Source organism: Numenius arquata, chromosome 11, assembly GCF_964106895.1.
Source record: "Numenius arquata chromosome 11, bNumArq3.hap1.1, whole genome shotgun sequence".
NCBI classification, from domain to species: Eukaryota; Metazoa; Chordata; class Aves; order Charadriiformes; family Scolopacidae; genus Numenius; species Numenius arquata.
Genome location: NC_133586.1, coordinates 26,724,067 through 26,745,875, shown reverse-complemented (window position 1 = coordinate 26,745,875; position 21,809 = coordinate 26,724,067). Strand labels below are relative to the sequence as shown.

The 21,809-nt window shown below is 55.2% G+C and overlaps 2 protein-coding genes across 9 annotated transcripts in view; one reads left to right on the top strand and one right to left on the bottom strand.

The window, feature by feature from the left end:
• CTNNA1 (catenin alpha 1) overlaps positions 1 to 5,607 on the top strand; it is a 122,902-nt gene extending 117,295 nt beyond the window's left edge. The window contains exons 17-18 of the mRNA XM_074155901.1: positions 1,977 to 2,111; positions 4,125 to 5,607. Coding sequence (XP_074012002.1) covers positions 1,977 to 2,111; positions 4,125 to 4,412 — 423 coding nt within the window. The 3' untranslated portion in view covers positions 4,413 to 5,607. The remainder of the gene's footprint in view (positions 1 to 1,976; positions 2,112 to 4,124) is intronic.
• A 3,929-nt stretch (positions 5,608 to 9,536) lies between these two features.
• Positions 9,537 to 21,809, bottom strand: part of SIL1 (SIL1 nucleotide exchange factor) — a 104,922-nt gene continuing 92,649 nt past the window's right edge. For all 8 annotated transcript variants that reach the window (XM_074155376.1, XM_074155370.1, XM_074155371.1 and 5 more), the window contains 3 exons: positions 17,502 to 17,598; positions 14,714 to 14,878; positions 9,537 to 11,681 (listed from right to left, as the gene is read on the bottom strand). In XM_074155376.1, the coding sequence (XP_074011477.1) occupies positions 11,331 to 11,681; positions 14,714 to 14,878; positions 17,502 to 17,598 (613 nt within the window). In that variant the 3' untranslated portion in view covers positions 9,537 to 11,330. The remainder of the gene's footprint in view (positions 11,682 to 14,713; positions 14,879 to 17,501; positions 17,599 to 21,809) is intronic.

Genomic DNA, 21,809 nt, shown 5'->3' with positions numbered 1-21,809 from the left:
GGTGGGAAGATGAGAAGATGATGCGCAAAGTGCTCTGGGGTTCGGAGCAGGGTTTAAGCAATAAATGCTGTGTTCGACACGATGCAGTGTACAGCACGTGGATGTTGAAGCTGTAGGTGTTCTGTGTAGGCACGTAACGCCTGCTCTGAACTTCCTGCTGTGGTCAGAGCTGTACATGCTGTCAGCATGGTGTCCTCACCTGCAGGCTCCGGAACATAGAGTCATAGAATCATAGAGAATGGTTTGGGTTGGGAGGGACCTTAAAGCCCATCCAGTGCCACCCCCTGCCCTGGGCAGGGACACCTCCCACCAGACCAGGTTGCTCAAAGCCCTGTCCAACCTGGCCTTGAACCCCTCCAGGGATGGGGCAGCCACAGCTTCTCTGGGCAACCTGGGCCAGGCTCTCACCACCCTCACAGCAAAGAATTTCTCCCCTGAGATCTCATCTCAGTCTCCCCTCTTTCAGTGTCAAACCCTTCCCCCTCCTCCTATGGCTCCCCTCCCTGATCCAGAGTCCCTCCCCAGCTTTCCTGGAGCCCCTTGAGGGACTGGAAGGGGCTCTAAGGTCTCCCTGGAGCCTTCTCTTCTCCAGGCTGAACCCCCCCAACTCTCTCATCCTGTCCTCACAGCAGAGGGGCTCCAGCCCTCCCAGCATCTCCATGGCCTCCTCTGGCCCTGCTCCAACAGGTCCATGTCCTTCTGATGAACATGACCTGTCAGACCCCTGTAATGTCCCCTGCATCCCTATTGCAATAGTTTCTGCCATCATGGATATATCCCAGCTGACTTAAAAATCTGTCATCTTGGGCACAGCTTGCAGCACCATCCCTGATGTGTGGCCTGCCCGAGTCTCTGCCCAGGTGGGAGATGTTTGTTGCCCCACACTGGGTGCAGGTGGCTGTAGGTGCCCCCTAGTGCTGCCTGCACAGGGTTTATTCATCCACGGCACCAGAGCCGGGTGGGCAAAGCCGTGGTGGAGTTGAGTGCCCACCAGCAGATCTGAGATGGCCCATTTCTCTCTGGAGAAGTGCTGACTGATGGCCACCATCCTCGCTGCCGTTTCCAAAGCTACTGCAGGACTGGCCGGGGTAGTAAAAGGCTTCCCGGAGCCTTTTTGTCTTAGGCTGGCAGATCCCGTTTTGGACCCTGGCTGCCTCTCAGCAGGGCTCCTCTTGTTTTGAAATCCAGCGTGAGACGGGCTCGTTAATCACCTCGCCGCTCGGGCCGGCAAAGCGAGGGATGGCCCTTCGTTTCTCTCCGAGAAAGCAGCTTTCTGAACTGCGCCGCAGCCCCCGGAACCTGCGTAGTCTTTCAATTGCAAAGCTGGAAGTTACTTTTATCTTACGGATGAGTGCTTCAGCAAGCACTTTAAAAATTGTATTTCATGCCTGGTGAGGAATCTAGTTTCCACACTGCTAAGGAATGGGAGCAGAAGTCAGGAAAATATCTACTTCGCTGGAAATAATTGAGCAACTGTCGGGTTTATCATTTCCGAGCTTAAGACACTTTAAGATGGGGAATTGAGGCTGAGTTTGGTAACATCTGTCTGTTGGGCCTTGAGACCTTGGATGTCAAATTGTTGCTGTTGTGGCCTGGCCAGTGTATGGGAAGGACCTTTTATGGGTAACAAAGCTGCTCTGGAAAGGTTAGGTAGCCTTCCTCCTCCTCCTTCTCCTCCTCCTCCTCCTCCTCGCAGGGAGCTCAAGGGCAGCCATGCAGCTGAAAGGAGCCCCAGTGACTTTGCCCAGTGGCTGCCCCCGTGCTCTGAGCCCCCGTTTATTGCTTCTGGGTTTGTATCTGTATGTAGTGACGCCCAGGTATCGCCCAGTTGTCTTTTGGACACCGAAGCTCAGCAGGAAGGGGGATGATCCCCGGAGCACGTTCCCCGTTACAGAGCGGAGTTGTCTGGTTTCTCCCTAAACGGTTTCTGTTGCGGTTTCTGTGATTGCAAAGTTTTTTTGTCTTTGTTCCCCCAGTGCCCTGACTCTGCCTGCAAGCAGGACCTCCTGGCCTACCTGCAGCGCATCGCACTCTACTGCCACCAGCTCAACATCTGCAGCAAAGTGAAGGCCGAAGTGCAGAACCTCGGGGGGGAGCTGGTGGTGTCTGGGGTACGTACGAACGTGCGGGTTTTGCTTCCAGCGGGAGCACTCCAAGCTCAGCTCTTATGCTAAACGTGATAGGTGGAATTTAGATGAGAGATTTTGGAGCGTTCAGTCGGAGTTTTAGCGTATGCAAAGTTTATAATGCCGCCTGGTAAGTTCTTAGAGGGAAACGCTTACTGTTTGAAAGGGGAAAAATAAAGATTTTGCTTTTCCTTCCCCAGCAGCGTCTGCAGACAGATCCACTTCACCTGTGTGTATTCTACTGCTTTTCCAGACTGTTTTTCACTCTTAGTGGGGTTAAATCACTGTAATCAGCAGAGCTAAACCTCCTCCCTGTCTCTGCGGGGCCTTGGTACACGCTGGGGTCCCGCAACGCTCCCAAGATGTTAATATTTCACAATAGCAGTGCCCTGAAGAGGGCAGGGAGTTTCTAGTGGCTGCTGTGTTTTATGACGGCTGAGAGCTGCCCCCGGCCAGGCTGCTCCCCCCTTCCAGCCGTTTCTTACCAAATAATTTTTTCACTGTAGTTCATAAAATTCTTCCTGCTAAGAGGAATCCTTATGACAGATAGTTGGGAGGAGGGAAGCGGAGCTAAATTCTTAATTTCTTCTGGCATACTCTTCCTCGCCCTGGAGGGGTATGTTTGATCCCTGGGAGGGTATGTTTGATCCCTGGAGGGGTTTGATCCCTGGGAGGGGTATGTTTGATCCCTGGTGTTTTTGCCCATCCATGGTCAGGGCGGAGGCAGGAGGTTTGGAGAAGGGCCAGAAATGGCCGATAGGTCAATATTCCTACCTGAATCCTTAAAAGCAAAGGCAAAACACAGTAAATACGTACTCCAGGGTTTTACTGCAGGGATCCAGCATCTCCAGGATTTACACACCCTTCTGCCAGCCATGAGTTACATGAACAGGCTCCCGGTTGTACCTGTTCTCCGTGTCTGTGTCCCCTGGGGCTCAGTATCACCCGTAGCAGAGTTAAACTTCTGTCACGGGGGCTGCACCCCTCTAAAAGTAAAATCCTTCTGGGTGTTAACATCCCGCCCCATCCATGGACCGCAGAAATGTTGGGAAAGCGGAGCTGTAACCAGGGCAGTGAGACCCTGCAGCCCGAGCAATCTCACATCACAGCAGGGTGGAAAGTTCCAGCACCGTAAGAGGAGCAGCCACCCCCTGCTCAACCTGGCTCGCTCTTAGACAAGCAATGGCTTCGAGCTTTTCCCCAAACCCCTCCTTAGATGTCTACAGGTGTCTACACACAGGAATTTAGGTGTGCAGAGGAGCCACACTCTGTGTAGGCTGAGCAGAGGTGCTGAGACCCCACATCAGATCCTGCCCCAGGGCAATGGGCACTCGGGAGCCAGAGATCCCACCCGGAGCAGGACACTGGCACCAGGAGAAGTGGGCTCCCACCGAGGTCACCTCAGTGGTCCTTCCCTCCCTCTTCCACCCTGCCCCCTTTTTGGCTCTTCAGCTCTGCCACGTACCAAAGCTTCGGCAAATGCTTTTTTTTCTCTCATTTTAATGCTCTCGTAAATCAGGAACCCCCTGGGATGGTGGGCTCCAGGGAGAGGGATGGGAGAGGGCTCTGGGCCTGGCTGAAGAGGCAGTTCCAGTCCCTCCTTCCCAGTACAACTTCATACCCCAGGGTGATTTAAATATTTATTATCGGTGATGAAGCTATTACTACAGCTTTATTAATTTCATTAGAGAATAAGCTACTGTTAAAGCTTAGTCACAAAGGCAAACAGCAGAACACAAATCTTTGGGATTTAACATGGAAAAGGCAGAGATCACGGGCAAACCCTGCGCTTGGGTTTCTGTGGCACGAGTCGGGTCTTTAACTCCTCGGTGTCCGAAGAAAAACCCCGGCCTCCAATTTGGAACCGCAGATTTCAAAAGCAAACCCAGAAAAATCAATGTTTGAGCGCTTTTACAGGCCAGGGCTATCGTGTTTTGTGGAATTTGTGTGTTTGTGTGGTTTTTCCGGCGTGTAACGCTGCCTGTTCCCGCCTGGCAGGTGGACAGCGCCATGTCTCTCATCCAAGCCGCCAAGAACCTGATGAACGCGGTGGTGCAGACCGTCAAGGCCTCCTACGTGGCCTCCACCAAGTACCAGAAGTCCCAGGGCATGGCCTCCCTCAATCTTCCCGCCGTCTCCTGGAAGATGAAGGCTCCGGAGAAGAAACCCCTGGTCAAGAGGGAGAAACAGGACGAAACCCAAACTAAAATCAAGAGAGCGTCCCAGAAGAAGCACGTCAACCCGGTGCAGGCCCTCAGCGAGTTCAAGGCCATGGAGAGTATTTAAAGAGAGGTCTCTTGTCTCGGTTGTTTTTTTCCTTTAGCCCACTACTGCTTCTTCCAGAACTCGACTTTTAATATTCTAAGGATTTTTTTTTGTTTTTCAAAAGTTTACTATTCCTCAAAATGTATTTACTTAATATAATTTTGATAACTTTGTTTAGATTACACGGGGAAATACTCGAAATTGGTAAGTGCTATCGATACAGCGTCAGCCTGCGGGAGTGTGTTAATTTAGGTTGCTTTTAGAGTACAGGGGTGTATTTCTAGCGGAAAATTATTTTGTATAATCTTGCTTTAAATAAACTATTCTATAACCAAAGAGGATTTTACAGCAACACTAACGGTTAACACTAACAGCTCAATCATGCTACTCGGAGACTGCAGTTCTTCGGTCTGATCAAGAGAGGAAAATTAGATCTTTTCGCTCAAAAGAATAATTAATTAAAGTATTGTATGTGTGAGTGTGTTCCTGCTGCTGGGGTGGAGAGGGAACAAGCTCTGTACGCTCAAAGGAGTAGGAAAATACAGCAGGCAACAGTCTGAGCACAACTGGAAAACATCTGGAAGAACGATGTCCCCTTGCCTGGGTTGGGTTTTGCTGGGGGGGGTTTGGAGACGTGGTTGGTGCTGCCGGGACATGGGATGTGACTTGTCCCGGGTGGCCAGAGAGCTCTTTTCCTGACGGGTTGCTTCCATGCACACCCGGTGCACGGGACACCCAGTGCACGGGACACCCAGTGTACGGAACACCCAGTGTGTGGGTCACCCAGAGTACAGAACATTCGGTGTATGTGACACCTGGTGTACAGAACACCCAGTGTACGGGTCACTCGGTGTACAGGACCCCGGGTGTACAGAACACTCGGTGTACGGGGCACCCAGTGTATGGGACACCCGGTGTACAGTACACCCAGTGCACAGAACACCCAGTGTGTGGAACACCCGTTGTACAGGACACCCAGTGCACGGAACACCCGGTGTATGGGATGCTCTTGGGCTACTTTCCCCTCTGCCTTTCTGGGGGGGGAGGTTTCACACGTGTCTTGGGGGGAGCCCCCCAGCAAATCCATTAAAACACACAATGGTGGAGGCGGCCGATCACTTCTGTGTGACACCGGACGGGAATTTTAATGCCTGGTTACCAATTACTAATGTATTTTGCTGCGGGACACTAATAAAGTTGCTTTTACCAGCTGGTGTATTGTGGCGTGTGAATGGAGCCGGCTCAGCCCGCCCCTGCCCCCCCCCGCCATTCACATGCAAATGGCCTTTGTACTCATTTCTCCTAATTGCTCCGCATCCGCCTTGGGCTTCCAGCGGCACCACCGAACCCTGTTTGCTCAGCCTGCAATTTAGACTGTACGTTATTTGCGAGAACCATAGCCGCAAGGTATAATTTCGCTGGCTTATTTCAATTTGATGCATTTTGGTGTGTTTTACGCCCCCCAGTGAAGTCCCGCGCTGGGGAGGAGGCGCCGGCGCGGGGTCAGGTCCTGTTTGCAGCTTCTGGAAAGCGCCCGTTAGAACGGAAAGCAGCCGCTTCTGTAGTTGATGTTTTAAAACCCCATCTAAATCCTAGAGCCGATCCTTGGCAGCGTCACGTTATAATTTTATTTATTTTCATCAGCTTATAATTTACTTATATCGAGGTTATTGCCGTCATGTTACCAAAACGCTGATCCGAATTAAGCTGAATAGTCCTTGGGATATTTTTGCTGAATTTATGATTTTTTGAAGCGTTTTGGCCTCTGGAGTAGAGATACTAACCAGCTGCCTTACACGCTCGTTTTCCTCCACCTTTAACATCCGAGCAGGCACCTGCCTCCTGGGTGCTCCTTCCTCTCACACTCAAGGTTTGGTGAAGTAGATAACGAAGCGGATCTTGTTTTATACATAATTACTAACTGCTTTTATACAGTATGATTTTTTTTTTTTCCCTCTCCTGGTATTAATATCATCATCTCAAAGGCTTCGCTCCCTGGGCTGTTCGGTGGCTCTTCAAAATGCAGGCATTCCCCCCCCTGGAACACAGGCTCTAAAAAACAACCCATGTATTAAGATGTGCAGCCCAATTTATACGTATTTAGCTTTTAAAAAAATACTAGTTTATTTTATGCTACAAACTTCATTGAGTCGGCAGCAAATTGGGGTCTGGTTGCACAGGAGGGAAGGTGGTTTTGAAGGGGGTGGGGGAGCGCGATGGGAGGCCAAGAGCCCCCGCTCGCCCAGCTCTGAGAGCGTCGCGCTGGGGTTTCTGGGGGGGAATCAGGGTAAATCATCAACGGCTGCCGCTTCTTTAATTGCTGTGTTTAGGAGTCACAGAATCACAGAACGGTTTGGGTCAGAAGGGACCTTAAAGATCATCAGGTTCCAACCCCCTGCCTTGGGCAGGGACGCCTCCCACCAGGCTCCATCGGCAGTGGCCGGGGGGAAGCAAACCCCCGTCCCCCCCGGAGCAGAGGGAGGGTTTAGGGTCATTAAATGTGATTTTTCAGTCCCTGTGCTGCGGCGGGAGCACCGGAGATGTGGATATCGGTCCTTGTGCTGCTTCTGGTGGGAGGTGTCCCTGCCCAGGGCAGGGGTGGAACTGGAGGGTCTTTAAGGTCCCTTCCAACCCAACACATTCCATGATGCTGCTGTTGCTGGAGGAGCCCTGGCCGCGCGCGGGGGCTGCAGGCGCTGCCTGAGCACAGATTGGCTCTGGGACCGGGGCGATTCCTGCAGCCCCTCTTGATGGACGGGTTCCACCAGTGACCCGGGTGAACTGGGTTAAGTGGAGAGAGGCCTTACCAGGCCCCCCAGTAGCTGAGAGGAGCCTGGCGCTGGAGCAGCACCAGCCCCAGCTCGTGTTTGTTCGGCGCCGGCCCCGAGACCCCCGGAGCGGGTGGGTTTGTGCTTTGAAACAGGCGCGAGGGGGCTGATCCCGGCGCGTCAGGCGATTTCGGGCTTCATCAAACCCTCCCGTGTGGAAGCAGCAGCGACACAGGGCAGCGGGGGGGGGGGCCGAAGGGGAGAGTCCGGACGCCCACGAAGCTCTAACTGTATTAGAGAGCCAATTGAAAAGAATTACAGTAATTACTGCTTGATGTAATTAAGCAGCGGGGAAGGGCTCGCACAGACGGTCTCCGCTGGGGCTGCTGGAGGGGAACGCTCTGCCGGGAGGGAGCCAGCGCAACTGGAAGAGCCGTGGGGATATGAAGGGGGGGGGGGAGCTTCAGCCGCATTCCCCGATGGTGGACAATGAGTCAGGGCTCTCCCTGCCCTCCCTGGCGGCTCCGCATCGCTCCCTGCAACGGGAGAAGAAATCACTGGGATCTGGGGGCTGGGGATGGAGGGGACCAGCGGTGGCTTTGGGCAGGGAAGGGCTGAGGGACCTCCCTTCCCTTTGCCGTGGGTAGAAGCTGGGTACGGCCGCTCCCCGCCTGAAACACGCCAAAATAGTCACAGAACAGGAGGGATTTGGGGCTTTCTGCGCTGCTGTGGGGTGGCAGCGCCCGGTGAGGCCAAGCCCCACAGCTCTCCTGACCCGGCTGTGCAGGGACACTCGGGAGGGTGAAACCCCATTATCTTCTAAAGGGCATCAGTGAAACCCAATCCCCAGGCGATCGCCTCAGTCCAAGGTTCAAGTTCTCTTAATTCACGTCAGCGGTGAACCGAGCCACACTCAATTTATGCGGCTTTAATTGTGTGTGAAGGCTTCGTGCTGAGGTTTAACGAACGCCTTTGCCTTTTGGTGCCGGCCCTTGGCCTGGCTCTGCTGCTGCCCGGCTCTGGGACCAGCCCCGGGGGCTCTCCTGGTGGGGGGGGCACGGGGGGCACAGCACCCCAAGCTGCAGTTTCTAACAGCAAGAGGGGCAGCGGGCACGTGGGTCACAAGCCGAGGTGGCCAAACCTCAAATACACAGTTATTTGGGAGGACAGGTGATGGGCGGTGGGTTCAAACCCCCCCAACAAACGGGTGGGGAGGAAAAAATACCCATTAAAGGGCATCAGCTGCTCCAGGGCTGAAGGCTCCGGCTTTCCCTGCGCTCTGGAGGCTGACGAGCATCCCAGGCCCAACCCCTGCCCCTTGGCCCCTTGCTGTGTGCCGGGATTTGGGTCCAGAGGAGCTCATGGAGGTGTGTGCTCCGGTGAGCCCTGCCCGGGGTCTCCATCTGCCCCGGGACCCCCCCAGCCCCAGACCCCTCCAGTCCCCGCCTGCTCCAGGCCACCGAGGAGCCGCAGCCCCGGTCCCGGCAGCAGGCAGAGGTTCCAATGCCACCCGGCTGCGGGAATTCAGGTCAGAGGGACGCGAGTCACCACAGAGGGATGTGCCTGTGACACCCCATGCCTCTGCTCCAGCACGTCCCTGTCCCCTTCCCTGTCCTGCCCACAGCCACCAAGGGACAGGCGGGCAACAGCCCCGTCATTACCCCGACCAGCAACACTGTTCCGGGAATGAGCCTGTCATTAGCAGGGACACCAGCCCGGGCCAGTGTTTATGGATGGGGAGATCAGGCCAGCGCTCGCCTGCGCGTCTCTGTCACCCTCAGGGGACACGCGGGGTGTCATTGGCAAACTCGCTGCAGAGCGAGACCCGCAGATGCCAGTCGGTGCCGTGCGGGGCGGCTCTGGGGCGGCCGAGCCACGTCCTGAGGGCACCAGCAGCTTCGGGCAGCGCAGGCATCACAGCACATGGGCTGCTGCTCAAAAACTTTGCCTTTTTCAGACTTTTAGGATTAGAGAGCGGGGTTTGACTTTGGGGGTTGAACAGGGAGGGCTGGCCCAGCCCCATTGCTGCTGCTGCTGGTTTTCTCCCTGCTCAGCCCTTAAATAGGTGTTAAACCTGCCCTGGCTCGTTAAATCCGGCTGCGAAACAGCGACAGGGCCGGGCACGGCTGGAGAAACCCCTGCTCCAGCCCCACTCCCCGGCTGGAGACCTCAGGCTTCGTGCAGAACAGCCTCCTCCCAAGCTCACCCTGGCCATTGCATCAGAGATATAAATATAAATATATATATATTTAACCTACAAAGCAAAACCCTGGCTGGGAAATACATTTCAGGGAAAAAAAAAAAAAAAAAGCAAGCTCATTTTTAATCCCAGGAACACAACCTGCCTCAAAACCCAAACAGAGAAGGACAAAAGAAAAATAATCAATATTTATAATTAGCCCCACTACTTAACAGTGACAACTGACACGCTGTAAACGGTAGCCAGAAATCTTTTAGCACCGAGAAGGGCTAATGGCGTTGCAATAGCCGGATGGATGCCCTGCCGGCCGCGCTGGGGGGTACCCATCCCGGGGAGAAGTGGGGGACAAATCACACACACAGCCCTGGTGGCAAATGCCCGCAAGGCTGCGCTGGCCCCAGCTCAGGGCTGGGGGGACAGGCCCAAAAAGCCACCCTGGAAGAGGGGTCGGTGGGAAAACTGCTGGAAGCTGCCTGAGCTGGTGGCCAGCACCGGGCTGCCACCCAGTTTCAGAGCTGTAGGAAAACCACCACCGCGGGAGGGAGCAAGACACATGTGACTCCCCACCCCCCTGTTTTTGCAGACCCCAAACCCTGGCGGGGGTGACGTCCACTGGCAGCTGCCCTGGGACATGGGGTGTGGGGCGTCCCCACCACAGGGGAGTGGCACCAGCACCATCAGCTCAGGGTGGTCCTCAGGCAGGACACTGGTCACCCCGGCTGTGTGGGCCATGAGAAGATAAAAGCCTGGTGTGAAAGGGTCTCCTCATGCACATGGGACGAGGAGAGGACAGCAGGGTGGAGCTCAGCTCTTCCTCCTCTTCCTCTCCTCTTCAATCAGTGGCCACTACCCAACCTTTAATGCCTCACCTGAGAAAGGACAATGTATGGAGACAGAATCAGCCCCACGAGGAGCGAGCAGAACATCTTCCCCAATGGACCATCCAGAGTGAGGAAGGGATGGTCCCCAAATGGGGGAAGGGGTCTGAGCCTAGAGGAAAAAGAGCAGAAGCTGCACCTGGAAGAGGTATGTGACAGGACACACCCAGCCCAGCACAGAAAGGAGAGGGTGCTGTATATCATGGATGAAAGATCCATGGTTGGCCACCTTCAGGCCCTAGACATCATCATCCTTGAAGCCATCTCCAAGGGCAAGAAGGCCGTAAGCAAGTCTCAATGATTTGTTGCGGGCAAAGCATATCTCACCAGCCAGTTGGCCCCTGTGATGGCAGGAGTGCTCCCGTGGCTGTATCACCCCAGGGCTTAGACGTTTTGATCCCTAGACCACTGGGACACAGGTGGCCTCCAAGCAGAGAGGGGCAGTAGAAGAACTGCCATGGTGGAGCTACGTGACCTACAAGAGGGTGGATCTGGGCTTCCTGGAGGTGGTCACGGCCACGCTGACTCGGCCAAGGGACAGTCCTGCTCTGAGTGAAGGCTGGATGAGAGACCTCCAGAGAGCTCCTCCAACCAGCGTTTCCAGGAGGCAACGCTCAGTTCTCCTGCACAAGCACAGACGATCCAAAGGCAAACGGTGCCGTCCGAGCGCTCAGACACATCACACAGAGGCAAATAAAAGATCAGAGACACCACGGGGCATCGCTGCGGCAACAAACACTTCTCTGGCCACAGCGGAGACTGTCCCACGTCCCTCAGCCTGTCCCACCCCAATTAATCCCACAGACGGACTGGGAACACTCCCAAGGTACCATGGCTGGAGGCAACGTACGCTGAGACTCTACATCGTTGTCCCTCTGAGGTACAGACCTCTGTTTCTCCAGCAGCACCCCACGCAAAAGGAAACGTGCCCCCAAATGGGAATGTTTTAATAACGAAGCCCGAGGCAGCCTCGCCCAGCGGCGGGACCTCATTCAGTCCAACAGTTTATTCAAAAGTGCGTTTACATCGGTGCCGTCAAAACTCACGCTGCTGCCCGGAATTACCTGGAATCGAACCAAATCTACACCTGGTTTCACCTTAATTCCTGAATGATGGTATTTACAGAGCCAAGGAGATCCTGGAAATAGCCGTCTTTGTCACCTTCCCGCTGCTCCTCTGCCGCCAGCTCCTCGTACTCGCTGCGCAGGAGGCTGAGGGTAGTGCTGAGGGCCTGGTCCCCCCGGTAGCGGTCCTTGCAGAAGGCCATCAGCACGCCCACCGTCTTGAGGACCTTCTCCCGAGTGTCGTGCTCTGGCATGGCCAGCAGGTTGGAAACCACCACGCACCAGTCCTGCTCCACCACCGCCGGGACCAGCTTGACTTGCCGGTACTGCTGGATTTTCTCTTCCATTTGATCTCCGTGCTGCGAGTCCTCAAGCAGCATCTGTGGGAAGTGGTGGGACATGGATTAACATCCCTATTGGAGAGCAACTGCTTCCAGGTGACACATCACGGGACAGTAGGATGCATGTCACTTGGAAGGTGACTTGCAATGGAAAACCAAGACGAGGTTGCATCCTGGTTCCCTGTTGCCCGTGCATGAAGTTGGCCACAGGGGGCAATCCTGGAAAACTCTTGGTGACCAGGAGGTTTGGCATCACACGGCCCTGAAAGGGGGAAGAAGTTCAGCAGAAGACCCCAGGTCTGTTGCTTTGGGCTCCTGGACAGGTTCCCTCAGCACCTATCGAACACCACCGCTTGGCTCCATGCTGCTCTACAGAAGAGATGGAGATCTTGGTCTCCTCCAGCCCTGACCAGACCTTCCCCTCCCAGCCTGGTGCAGAAAACCCCAAATAACTGAAATTCTGCAGAGACTGTGCCAAGAGCAGGAAGGCCCCGTGGGGACCAGGGCGGGCAGGGCCACCTGCTCCCTTCCCAGTGGGAGACCTGCCCCGAGCAGCACCAGGGCCAGGAAGGGAAACCTCCTGCTACCACCCCAACACCTTTCAAGGCTTGGGTGGTGGAGTGGCTCTTCCCCAATGGAGGACTCCTCCCAGCTTAGCTGGTGGCCCCCTGTGCTAATTACTGTGTCTGCACTTCACTAATTAATCCTGAGTAGGCTGCTTGCCTCGATGAGGGCTTCTGCAAGGGTGGTGAGCAGAAATCCAGCCCTGAGGAAGACAGAGGGCAGGCAGCATGCCCAGGAGCCATGAGAAGCAATGGGACAACCCCATCCCTGGGGGCCGCTTGGGTCCCCGAGGGTGCCTGCGACATTTTCTCTGACGTGTTCATCAGCTGGGGATGGACTCCCACCATCCCCTGGGCGGCTGCTGGGGGACAAGAGGTAACAGGCACAAACTTGAACATAGGAAGTTCCATCTAAACATGAGGAGGAACTTCTTTATTTTCAGGGTGGCAGAGCCCTGGAATAGATTGCCCAGAGAGGTGGTGGAGTCTCTGTCTCTGGAGACATTCAAAACCCACCTGGACATGTTCCTGTGGGACCTGCTCTGGGTGGACCTGCTCTGGGAGAGGGTTGGACTGGATGATCTCCAGAGGTCCTTTCCAACCCCATGTCAGTCTGGGATTCTATGCTGTTTTATCCCACTGATTTACAGGACACAGTGAGGGACAAGAAGGGACAATGCCGAGGAGATCTCCTCTCCCAGTCCCCCAGGAGAGATGCCTGCTACACCCCCGCTGGCCACACAGGATTTGGGGTGAAAAGGAGAGAAGATGGCAAAAAAACCTGTCAGAGCCCCAGCAATCTGTGCTTCAGCGCAAAGAGCTGATGATGGTAATTTATGACTTTCAAATCAACCTAGTTGTCCATCACCCAGCCCACCCCAAATCTGTCACCCCGCTCAGCCCAGCCCCACATCCCACCTGGCACCAAGGGCTCCCCCTTCTCCTCCATGAAGGGGTTGGGATTGATACACGGCATTCCCGGTCCGAAGAGTAGTGAACAAATCATTGTTTTAACCTCAAAGGGAGAATCTGTGGGGCCTGCAGACTGTCCCCAGCCACAGCTGGGCCAGGGACAGAGGGGGCTGCCGGAGGGATGGCCGGGAATCGCGCAGCGGAAGCACAGGGGAATGGGTCAGGTGAAAAGCCTGCAGAATCACAGAATGGTGAGGTTTGGAAGGGACCTCTGGAGATCATCCAGTCCAACCCCCTGCCAGAGCAGGGTCACCCAGAGCAGGTTGGGCAGTATGGCGTCCAGGAGGGTTTGAATGTCTCCAGAGAAGGAGAATCCACCACCTCTCTGGGCAGCCTCTTCCAGGGCTCTGCCACCCTCGCAGGAAAGAAGTTTTTCCTCATGTTCAGATGGAATTTCCCGTGTCCCAGTTTGTGCCCGCTGCCCCTTGTCCTGTCCCCGGGCACCACTGAGAAGAGTCTGGCCCCATCCTCTTGCCACCTGCCCTTCAGCTATTGCTCAGCATCGATGAGGTCCCCTCTCAGTCTGCTCTTCTCCAGCTGAACAGCCCCAGGGCTCTCAGCCTTTCCCCAGCAGAGAGATGCTCCAGTCCCTCATCATCTTTGTAGCCCTTTGCTGTACCCTCTCCAGCAGTTCCCTGTCCTTCTGGAACTGGGGGGCCCAGAACTGGACCCAGTTGCTCCAGATGGGGCCTCACCAGGGGGTGTCGGGGTGTAGGAGACGGGGAGGATGACCTCCCTCGACCTGCTGGCCACGTTCTTTTTAATGCCCCCCAAGAGACCACGTGGGCTCCTTTCCATGGGAGCAGACAGAGAGGAGCGCTGCACGTTAGAGCCACCACCCGGTAACATTTCAGACCCGCTAAAATAATTTGCACCTTTACAAAGTCTCCTGGAAAACAACTGTTTTTAAAAGGCAGCTGTTGCTCCGCCGTGCCTGAAACCCCAGTATTACAGCAGCAATAATCTGCAGGGCAAATTGGCTATAAACTGAGTGAAAGTGGATTTAATTCCCATTCTCTGGAGTAAGGGAAACGTGGAGACTAAACAAGAAGCGATGGCAAGGGAAGACGGGTTTTAAACTGACATTTACGGCAGTAATCCAAGGTATTTGAAAATAAAGCACTTAAGGTTGTGGGCTTGGTTCCAGCGAGGGCAGTGCAGGCAGGGAAGGGCCTCTCCCGCAGCCATGGCTGGTCCCCTGTCACCTGGCTGGTGGCCGGCGGCTGGTGTCCTTGCCATTCTGTTATTGAAACACCCTCGGGTGGAAACAGCGATGGTGGTTTAATGAAAAATAAAGTTTTAAGTTCGCTCTGGGCTCTCCCAGGCACTCACCCCCCGGCACCAGCATCCCGTGGGCTGGAGGGAACTCACCTCAACAGCATGGATCAGCACCCATGCTGGATGGGCCCCTCCTCACCCTTGTCCTGCGAGGATGCCCGAGGACCTCTCTCTACCTTCAAACCCTTTGGTTTGGCGAGGGGATGAAGGTGGAGAGTAGCCTGGTCAGGTCTTGTCCCCTCCCTCCCGGCTCCTCACCTTCTCCATGATGAGGTCATAGAGGAGCGTCACCACACGGACGTAGAGGGTCTCCATCCCCTTCTGCCTGAAGAGGCTCCTGAGGACCTGGAGGCCGCCCAGCTTGAGGAACTGCTGCTGGGCGTAGGGGAAGTGTCTCAGCATGGAGGACAGCGCAAAGAGAGCCTGGTGGGGAGAGAAGTCCATCAGTGTGGTGGCCATGGCCACCACCTCTCTTTGTGGCATCCCATGGGGACAAGAGAAATGCTCCATTAGTGTGGAGTTCCCCAGCATGTGCATTCAAACCTCTCCTTGCTAAGGGGCATCTCTGAGAGCCCTCTATCTCCTGACCCCAACCCTTTCCAGCACTGTGAGGCTGCCCAAACTTGGGTGACTTCAACCCAAACTCCAACCCGGACTGTCATCACGTTCACCAGAACAGTAGCCCAGAGGGACCTGTGGCCAGCACCTGAACAGACCCAACGCCATCACTTTTCCTCACAGTTCCCACCCACCAGTCCTCGGTACAGAGCCCGCCTATGGGCTAAGGACGGGGCAAAGTGGGGCCCAGCACCGCTCAGCAGAGCCCAGTCCCCTTGAGATGATGTGGACACCTGGGGAACACCCTCTCCCTTGCCTCCACGCAGCTGGAGGACAAGACCATGCTGTTTCCCAGGACACAGCCCCAAGAGAGGTTCTGTGATGGTGCAGCATCTTCCACCGCCAGCGAGAGACACCAGCACGCCTGCCCCTGCCTCCTGGACCCCGAGCAGCATGGGGTTAACAACGAGGAGACAATTAGGGGCCAACCACTGAATTTTACACTTGTCTGCTTTTGAGGACGGTGGTTTGCAGAGGGGATGGGCGGTTTGCATAGGGGATGGGCTGACGCCGCCCGGGGCAGGGCCGCTGCCCAAGCGGGGACTGGGATGCTCATCCGCCAGCGAGCCCAGCCGGCTCCTCCGCACACTGAGGTGTCCCGCGCACCCCCGCTCTGCCTGGACAGATCAGAGCTGACAGCCACGTCCTCCCCACTCCCATTTGTTTCTATTTTTCCATCTTCCCAGTTGCCGTCGGTGAATCTGAGGATGTTTCCGTCTCCTTTTTTAACCACAGGCCAAAGGACGGGGGAGGGAAGAAATGCACTTTTGGCCTCGCTGTCATGAATTGCTGTGAGCGCCGGGGTGGAAAACCCACTGGAGCGGGAGTCGTGGGCTGCTGCCCCGCATGGGAATGGGCTGGGACACCAACCCGTGAGATGAGAGACCATACACAGCATGGGAACTGGAAATTAAAACCCTCTCTCCTCCTGGGAAAGGGGGTTCAGCCCTCGGAGGCTCTCATAAGGCCATGTAATTACAGACAACACTGAGCTCATCCCTCTCGCTCTTCTCCAGGAGATGTCAGTGGGAAGCACTCAGGCTCGCTGGAAAGTAGCATCCTGCACCCATCACCCAGGGGTTCAAGAGATGCTGGTGAGGGTCTCTGCACAACCATCCGCCCCTTCTCACCCCAAAACAAGATCCGAATCGAGCCACAAGCGCTCCCGGGAGGAATTTCTGAGCAGGGAGCATCCTGTGGTGCATCCCTCTGGCCACAACCTCCTCCCACCCATGGCCAAAAGCAAAAGGGTTCCCCAGCGTCTTTCACCTGCTGGAGGACCCTTCCCATGGACTGAAGGGGAAGGTGTTCATGGGAGCTCATTAAAACACTGGCAGCAACTGCTGTTTGCATAACAGCAGGTGCCCTAAAGACAAATGAAAGAGCTGGTGGTTCCCTCACCCCACCGAACCCCCTCTGCTAGGAGGTCACCGTGTTAAAAAGGTGGTGCTGGGTTTTTGGGAGCAGCCAGATAATTTTAGGGCCCGTAACCAGAGGTGGCACCACGCGCTAAAGCGAGGGTAATGAGATCTCATGCTCCAGGGAGTACGGCAAGGAGGGAGGGAGGGAGGAGGTGAGGAAGCCCCCACCCCGACGGACAGCACTGCACATTTGGCTGGGGGCTCTCGGCGCTGCTCGGCTTCCTCCAAAGCCAACGCCAAAGGCAGGACACGGGGCTGGCTCCAGCAATTAGCTCCTTCCAAATGTCAGCTCCCATGTTTGTTAGTCTCTGACGGTTACGCCTACCACAGGGACCCCCGCCTTTCCTCCAGAGGAGCCACAGCAGCAAGGCCTGTCCCCCGCAGAGCTGGCAGAGCTGCCATGTGTCCTGCTGTTGGCAGTGGGGGTGAGACCCACAGTGCCGGGGGTGCCAGGGGGGCACTGAAGCCCACCCAGCATGGGGAGCAGCACAGTGTCCCACACTCATTGTGTCACCCAGTGAGGGGTCTGGAGCACAAGTCTTGTGAGGAGAGGCTGAGGGAGCTGGGGGTGTTCAGCCTGGAGAAAAGGAGGCTGAGGGCAGACCTTCTCGCTCTCTACAACTCCCTGAAAGGAGGGTGTACCCAGGGCGGGTCGGTCTCTTCTCCCAAAGAACAAGTGATGGGACAAGCGGAAACGGCCTCAAGTTGTGCCAGGGGAGGTTTAGGATGGATATTAGGAAAAATTTTTACACTGAAAAGTTTGTCAAGCCTTGGAAGAGGCTGCCCAGGGCAGTGCTGGAGTCCCCATCCCTGGAGGTATTTAAAAGCCAGGCAGACATGGTGCTGAGGGACACGGGTTAGTGGTGGGTTTGTCAGTGTTGGGTTGATGGTTGGACTCAGTGATCTGAGAGGTCCTTTCCAACCGCAACAATTCTATGATTCTATGATTCCATATGGAGTTCAGAACGAAACAGGCTTTACCCAGAGGTGCATCCCTGCCCGCTCACCTTCTTCTTGACAGCCAGGGGTTGGTCTGTAGCCAGAATCACCAGGAGCTTTTGCAGTGCGCCACCCTCGATGGCTTCTATCTGGACTTTGGGGTTGCTGCAGGGACAAAAGCAAAAGGCAGGTCACCAAAGGAGTGGGGCACGGCAGGGAGGGATAGACCCAGGGTCTGTGGGGGGCAGCACCCCACAGCAGACACAAACGAGAGCAGATCCAGCCTGAGCCTAAAGCAATCCCACAGCTCCCACCAACCATGGCTGGACGTTGTGGAGAAGCTGTGAGCCCTGTGGGCCACCCCAAGCCATCTGTGGCCACATCCTACCCGTCTTCCCCTGGCAACGAGCCCTCCCCTGTTGTTTCCCTTGCAGCCAATAATCCTTTCGCTTTGCATCACATCTATTCCTTAATAGCCTTTTATTTCAACTTTCACTTTCCCCCTCTCGCCCACTCCTCACTTTCCGTTAATTTGCTGATTTATTTAAACGCTCCTGTGCTGCAGCTCACCTGGAGGAAGGTCCTGCTTGTCCCCGGAGCCTCTGAATCACAAATTACACCTGGTCTCACCACCCACACGCCTCTCGCACCCAGTGCTTTTCTCCAAGCGCTACAAATGGCTAAATCCATCCCTCTGTGCGCAAGGACCAGGCTAAAACCTCAGGTCTGGATGTGAAGAGCTGCCCCAGGTGCAGGCAGATGAAGGCAAGCCCTGCCCTCCATCCACACCGCCCCCCAGGTACCAGCTGCCAGGCAGGGACACCTTGGCCACACAGATGTTTTGTAAACCCATTTCTGGTACATCTCTGAAGGTGGCGGGGAGGTTAGATGCTCCCGGCTCCCTCTTTGGCAGGGCTTTCGCAGTCGGAGCACAACGTACCGGCTGTCTGCATCCCTGATCCCTGGGCTCTCGCGCTCCCAGGAAGAGCTCCAGCGCTTCAGCCTTTGCTCCCCTTTGAAGCAGCAATTGCACTGGGGCCAGACAGAGGTCACATGTCTCTGCTACGGCAAAACACCCACAGCTCATACCGCGACCAGAAAGCTGCTGGAGCAGCCAGTGCCAAGCCATGTCCAAGAAATAAGAGAGACAGAGGCAGACAGGGTCATAAAGAAACAGAACCAGAAGACAAATGGACTTGGGCAGGGAGCAGCTTTGAATTAAACCCATAGCTCCAAGAAATACAGCAAAACACTAAGCTCTATGTCAACCAAGGTGCCGGGCAACCTCTCCAACCCTCCCTGCTCCATCCAGGCTTTGCTTCTCGCACCATTAAGAGTCATCCACGGCTCACAGGCATCGGATCTGGTGTGGGGGTTCCTGACTGCAATTACCAGGCTGACCTCAAGGCAGGAAAAGGGGAGACTGTTGAAAGCCACCTCTGATTTCTCCTTCCAGGCGCCCAGGCAGAGCCATGGTGTGCAGGCACCCTGCCGAGGAGGGGGACATCTGCGACCTGCCTGGACAGGGTAGGAAGGAGAATGAACAAACCCAGGGGCTTCAGGATCCTCCTGCAGAAGAGATTTTTGCAGCGTGGTCCATCCATGTGCCTGCAGACCTGCACTGCGGCAGCCCCAGCATCCCTGAGAGCAAACCAGCTTCTGGGGGGTTCCCATCCCAGTGGGACGTGATGCACGTACCAAGATTTATTTATCGCCCATCCTCACCATGTCAACAGGCGCAGCAGAGTCTCCTCCTGCAGCAACAGGATGTCATTTTCCACCTCAGCATGGTGGGAAATGACCACAAGGCCAACCCCCTCTTCCTGCAGAGTGGTGATGGCATCTCTGCTGTCCCGGGCTCTGATTTTGGAGAGTCAGGAGTCAACCCGGGCAAACAGCATCAGCCCCAAAACCTTCACCCCCTGGACAGAAGGCAATCTCCCCCTGGATGACAATGGCTGCTCTCACCACCATCCATATCCACAGTCTCATGGACAGCCATGGCCCCTTCAGCATGGGGTCGCTGCAGCACCACAGCACCCTGTCCACCCTCAGCAACTTCTCCCAGGGCAAAGACGGGCAGAGTACAATGGTGGGATGGAGACAAACAGCTCCCAGAACAGCCAGGGGGTGGCTGAAGACCTGTCTCAGATACCCCAGCAGGTGGAAACGTGCTAAGCATGGGCCTTGCCTCAAAAGATCCAGAGATAAGTAATATCTGCCCTGCAGAAGTGAATGAATCCTGCATATCCTTTTGGTCCGGACAGATTTATAAGCCAGGCTTGTAATTAAGACTCCTTTGGGAGTCCAGAGACACAACACCCAGAAGGCAGCAAGGAAACGGAGCAGTGAGAAGCAATACATGTCCCAGAGTCCCTGAATGTGCCTTGGCAGCAAGTTGGGCACAGCCGGTGCTCGAGCTGAGCTCGGCTGTGCTTACCACAGCAGCATGAAACCTTCTCCTGCAGAGGCTGGGCAACGCGAGCAGAGCTGCTGGGGCCGTGATCAAAGCCCTGCGCATCTCCCAGACCCACCCAGCCGCTCCAGGAGATGCACAGACACAGCCCTCGGGCTGCAAACCAGGCAGGACGGGGAAGAAGAGGCTTTTTCCAGCTCTGTTTTTGCAGCGATGACAGCTTTGGTCTCTGCCTTTGACTGTACAGTTGGGTTGTGCTTGTTTCTTCAAGATTTTCCAGGGGAAGGTATGGCACATCATCCTCCACGCTGTCGGGCCCGTTTTCAACACCGGGGCTCCAAGAACGGTGCCAACGAGAGGCAAAGAACCCCCAGCTGCATTTCCAGACCCCAAGGAGGAGTTGGCAATTCTGACACTGAGAAAACACAACTTTTGATCCAAAAACCCGACCAGATTTCATATGCAAGTCACTCTTGGAGACCAGAGTAAGGGAAGAAGAAGCTCGCAGGCAGGCACTTTACGGAGCGTAACTGCTCTGAGACTCTCCTGTGCTGGAGACCTCTTAGTGCCATTCAAGGAAAACGGTAAGTTTGGGGCATCCAAGCTCTTTTGTCCCATCTATCTAAAATAAATAATAAGAACTCTTACAGCAAGGGACACGACTGAAAAATTGGTATGCCTTTTAGTGCTTGGTTGGTCACCTGGAGGATTAGATCTAATTAAAACCTCTGAACTGTGAAGTTTTTGCCAAGGAGCACCTCTGGAGGTTCGGAAGCCCTCCTGGATGGTAGGCATGCTGCTCACTTCTCAGGGTTTCTGTTGTTTAATGTCTCTACTATCAACAGTCCAGGCTTCACGCTAACAAAAAAAAGCTCGTTTGAGGGTTTGGGAAACTCAGCACAGATCTGTACAAATTACACTGTCAAGCCCAGGGAAAAGCAGCCCGAACAAAATAAATACAATGAGACAGAGTGCGGAGCACTCCCATGGGAAATTCAACCTGTGTTAATCTGCTAACGGATAAGGGGATGGTGGCACCAGCACGGAAATGCAGGGACATGAAGCTCTGAGGCTGGGGCAGGGACAGCCGATGACAACATCCCACAATGCTACAGCAATGGCAGAGACATGTTTGCTCTCAACGGATGGGATTAACCAGACTCAAACCTGGGTCAGGAACAGCCAGGAAGGGACGGGGACTCAACACAAGCGCCGTGCTCGAATTCAAGCAGCTTTCTTGTGTGCTAAAGGCAGCCTCGGTTGTCCTGGCAAGACCCACCCCGACTGTGGGGACACACCGTATCCCCTTCAGATGTGACCCTCATCACATATCTGAGGTTCTTGTGCCTCCAGCACACCCATCTCTCATCCTGTTCCTGAAGAGCAGAAAACAAGGCTCATCAAGACTGATCCATGCAAGATGTTGCCGGGGTGCTGGGCCAGGGTGGGGCTAACAGGCATGCTGCTGGTGTTCATGCTGGCCAAAAAGCATTGAGCAGGGGTGAAGAGTCTGGGGAGACCAGCCAGAATCCCTACTGCCTGCAGGTGTCCATGCTGTTGTCTCTGAGAAGCTCCTGACAAAGCTCTGTCCCTCACAAGGTGGGCTTTGTTCTTGGGCAGAATCACAGAATCATAGATCATAGAATGGTTTGGGCTGGAAGGGACCTTGGAGATCATTGAGTTCCAACCGCCCTGACCTGGGGTGTGTGGGGGGGTGTCCCACCAGACCAGGTTGCTCAAGTTCCTGAACTTCTTAAGACGTGGGCCATCCACCCCAGATCATGGGAGGACCTCTGACCAGCTGTGGGCACAGGCCACCAGACCCTCTTGATATGGATCCTAGGGCCCATACCATTCTTTCCCAGGGTCCAGCCTATGGTCTGCTCTCTGTGCTATCAAATCCCAAGCCAGGTGGATGCTTCACCCACCTCAAGACGTCCCTGCTGCCCGCAGACCTCCC